Genomic DNA, 3,928 nt, shown 5'->3' with positions numbered 1-3,928 from the left:
CGTCGGCGACGGCTGCTTCAGCGTCTGCATGAACGAAACTGCGAGCGGCGGCACGACGCTCACCTACATGCGCAGCGGCGTGTGCGTCTCGGCCGTCGACACGGTCGCGCACGGTCTTGCCGATGTCTTTGTCGACATCAAGTGTTTCGGGCTCGGCACGGGCGCGTCCAGCGTCAAGGTGACGTACCTCTCGGCGGATGGCGTGCGTCGCACGGTGATTGCCAATCAGACGGCGAGTCCGGTCGCGATCCTCGCGTGCTTTGTCGGTGGCCGCGCGCCGCAGTCGGACTACCCGTCGTACGTCATGGACATGCTCGCGCAGGGCACGCAGGCGTCGATCGTGATGACCAAAGCCAACGGCAGCGAAGCCATCATCCTCAACTTCATCGCGCTCCTCTCGCTCGCGGGGTACGGGTATTTCTTTCTGCGCATTTCCATCTACCTCTACGAGACGGCCAAGTGGATTCGGCTCCTGCCCGAGAGCAGCCAGAAGAAGCAGCTGCTCTATAGCGTCGTCAACTGCAGCATCAGCAGCGTCATCTGGAGCCACTACCGCACCTCGATGCAATTCATTGGCTTCCTTGGCTTCATCGCGTGGCACCTCGGCACGAGCAACAGCTCGTGCCAATGGGATCAATCGATCGCAGACGTGAGCGTCGACGCCGCGTACAGCTGCAGCATCGACAGCCTCGGGCACTTATCCTCGTTCACCGAGGTCGTCCGGCTGTTTTCGTACTCGTGGGTGTTTTACGCGCTCGTCTTTATGGACCGCATGCCGGGCATCGCGATCTACATGCCCGGCTACATTGTCGCCGCGCTCCTCCTCGGGTTCGTGCCGCTGTCCGTGCTCGCGATCGTCGTCGCCGAGATCTGCAAGGCGCGCCTGCAGTCGCCGGCGCTCTTCCTCATCCACAACCAGCTCTTCCTCGTCCTGCTGTGGCTGCTCGTGTTTTACATTCTGCGGACGCCGCTCCTGCGCCCGGTCCACCGACTCGTGGAGCTCTGCCTCGGCCTCGTCGGCGTCAAGAAGCAAAAACTGCACATCGAGAGCCCGTTCTACGCGATGCTCGGCGACCATTTCTGGATCGAATCGGCGCTGCATCGGGACGAAGAAGTCATGTACGTGCCGCTGAGCGTCCTCATGGAGACCAGGAACCTCAAATTGCGCAACATCTACGACCACGAGTACTTTACCTACGGCGTCTTCAACAAGCCCGACAAGACGACCGCGCGCAGCGACCACCCGCTCTGGCTCCACACGCAGCTCGAGTACTACGTGCGCGTGCACGAGTAGTCGACTCGGTTGCATTCTAGATCGATCTATACATATAAGATTGCATATACTCTGTAACTATTATATATCCTCAGTCGATTTCTCAAACAGTCTAGCCGAGCCCGTGCGATAGACCAACAGCGCAGCTAGTCGTGTCACAGGGGCCAACTGGACACGTGACGCATGTTTAAAGACAGGAGATATCGGTTTTGCTTGCATCGCCCGCCGAGCAGCTGCTTTCTACGGCCGAGGACGGAAAACGCTGGATGGAGCTTCGACAGACTCGAGTGCTGGACTCCGCAGTAGACGTGGGTCCGACGTCTTCGAATAGTCTGCCAGAGACAACCGCACGGCCTATAAATACATCGGCGATGGTCTACGGCAGCCGGGCCATCCGCGTCGCGCCGCGGGTGAGCAACTTGGAGGAACGGGACGCGAGTCACCCAGCGCCGCACCTCGCGCACGTGCCCGTCGTGCGGCGGACGCGGCTCGTCGCGTTCGGTTTCGTGCTGAGCTGCCTCTGGAACCTCCTGTCGCCCTTCAAGACGTGGGCCATCACGACCTACGGCTTTCTCTCGTACGCGACGACGCGCACCGAACTGCTCGAGTGGAACACGGTGCTCAACGGCCGGTTCCTCACGCAGCTCTACGCCTCTGCTGGCATTCCGCTTGCGTCGCCCTTGGCCGCCGAGCGGTACATCAACGTGGCCCTCGACTTTCTCGTGCTGCCGCGATCGCACTTTGTTTGGGCCGCGTCGCCCATCATCGACGAGGGTCCGTTTCTTCGCAGCACGCTGACCGCGCCGCCCGCCACCCTCGCGCTTCCTACGACGAACTACTACGTCGCCCCGGTCCTCCACAACTGCCGCCTCGCGGGCGTCACGGAAGCCGTGCTCTGTCTCCGAGGCGAGAATGCGTCCGCAGACCTCAACGCCACGTATCCGTACCTCTCCACCTGTCTCACGCGACGACAGACACTGTTGGCCACGGGCGGCAGCCTCATCGAGCTCGCGTCGGCGCTCGCGACCGAGTTCGACCTCGATGGCACGCACGTGGCCGGCTCCTCGCTGCTCTTCGCACCCGTGACCTTTATGGACGGCTTTCTATCGCTCTCGGGCGAGCCGTCGGGCCTCGCGACGTACCGCATTTACGGCCGACGTCCGCGTTCCAACAGTCGACTCACCGTACTGAGCCCCATTGCGAGCGCCGTTGCCGCGTGCAAGGCGCAGCCAGGTGACGCGAATTGCGTCGACACGAGCGCCGCAGCGTTTCTCGGGGATGCACGAGTATCATCTGGACAATGCCGACTTTACGCAAGTCGCCGCACCCCATGGGTTTGCGTACACGTCGAGGAAGCAAGCGGCGCTCGCCGACGTCGAGTACGTATCGCGCGGCAACCTCTCGGCGTGGAACGGCCTCTTCAAGCAACTGGTCGCGACGGTCAACAACGCGCCGATCGTCGTCTCGGATGCGCTCGAAGAGCTCTGCCTCGTCGGCGACGGCTGCTTCAACGTCTGCATGAACGAAACCGCGAGTGGCGGCACGACGCTCACCTACATGCGCAGCGGCGTGTGCGTCTCGGCCGTCGACAAGGTCGCGCACGGGCTGCTTGATGTCTTTGTCGATCTCAAGTGCTTTGGGCTCGGCACGGGCGCCTCCAGCGTCAAAGTGACGTACCTCTCGGCGGATGGCGTCCGTCGCACGGCGATTGCCAATCAGACGGCGAGTCCGGTCGCGATCCTCGCGTGCTTTGTCGGGGGCCGCGCGCCGCAGTCGGACTACCCGTCGCACGTCATGGACATGCTCTCGCAGGGCACGCAGGCGGCAATCGTCGTCACGTACTCGAACGGGGACGAGGCCATGATCCTCAACTTCATCGCGCTCCTCTCGCTCGTCGGGTATGGGTACTATGGCGTTTGTATCTGCCTCTATCTGCGACGGCTGCGAAGCTGGCTCGCGGAAACCACCGCCAAGAACACGGAGCCGCAGCGGCGCTACAGCGTCGCGAACGCCAACATCAGCTGCATTATCTGGATGCACCACCGGACGTCGATGAAGTTTGTGGGCTTCGTGAGCTTTCTCGCGTGGCACATCGACGCCGCCAAGATTCGCTGCGCGTGGGCCGCTGCGATCGACGAGATGGCGACCGACGCCACGTACAGCTGCAGCGTCGACAGCCTCGGGCACCTCGACGGCGTCGTTAGCCTTGCGTCCTTTGCGTGGATCTTCTTCGCCCTCGTCTACATGGACCTGCTGCCCGGCGTCACGATTCAAACGCGTGGGTATCTTGTGACGACGCTGCTTCTGGGCGCGCTCCCCCTCTCGCTACTCTCATTTCTGATAGCCGAGCTCTGCAAGCTCCGACGGACGCTGCCCGGTTTCTCGATGGTGCACGAATATCTCTTTCTGGCGCTGTTGTGGGGCGCGGTCATGGCGCTCCTGCGCACGTCCGTGCTTTTAGCACCGGCGTTAAGGCTGCTGGAGGCTGCGTTGCGGATCGTTGGCGTCCGTCGACAGGCCATTGACCCCGAGAGCGCGTGGGCGGGTGTCATCGGACATAGCTACTGGGTCGACACCAGTGGGTACCGCCCGTCGCCCGTGTCGTACGTGCCGCTGAGTCTCCTCCTAGAGACACCGCACATGGACGTGCGCCAT

At 62.5% G+C, this 3,928-nt stretch overlaps 2 protein-coding genes across 2 annotated transcripts in view; both read left to right on the top strand.

Annotated features, from left to right (window-relative positions):
* SPRG_20760 (hypothetical protein) overlaps window positions 1–1,294 on the top strand; it is a gene marked incomplete at both ends in the record, with an annotated part of 1,672 nt that extends 378 nt beyond the window's left edge. Inside the window, one exon of the mRNA XM_012348707.1 lies at window positions 22–1,294. Coding sequence (XP_012204097.1) covers window positions 22–1,294 — 1,273 coding nt within the window. The remainder of the gene's footprint in view (window positions 1–21) is intronic.
* A 350-nt stretch (window positions 1,295–1,644) lies between these two features.
* Window positions 1,645–3,928, top strand: part of SPRG_20759 (hypothetical protein) — a gene marked incomplete at both ends in the record, with an annotated part of 2,683 nt that continues 399 nt past the window's right edge. Inside the window, 2 exons of the mRNA XM_012348706.1 lie at window positions 1,645–2,457; window positions 2,507–3,919. Coding sequence (XP_012204096.1) covers window positions 1,645–2,457; window positions 2,507–3,919 — 2,226 coding nt within the window. The remainder of the gene's footprint in view (window positions 2,458–2,506; window positions 3,920–3,928) is intronic.

The sequence above is a fragment of the Saprolegnia parasitica genome (genome assembly GCF_000151545.1).
Source record: "Saprolegnia parasitica CBS 223.65 unplaced genomic scaffold supercont2.46, whole genome shotgun sequence".
Classification (NCBI taxonomy): domain Eukaryota; phylum Oomycota; class Saprolegniomycetes; order Saprolegniales; family Saprolegniaceae; genus Saprolegnia; species Saprolegnia parasitica.
This window is presented reverse-complemented; position numbering and strand designations above follow the sequence as displayed.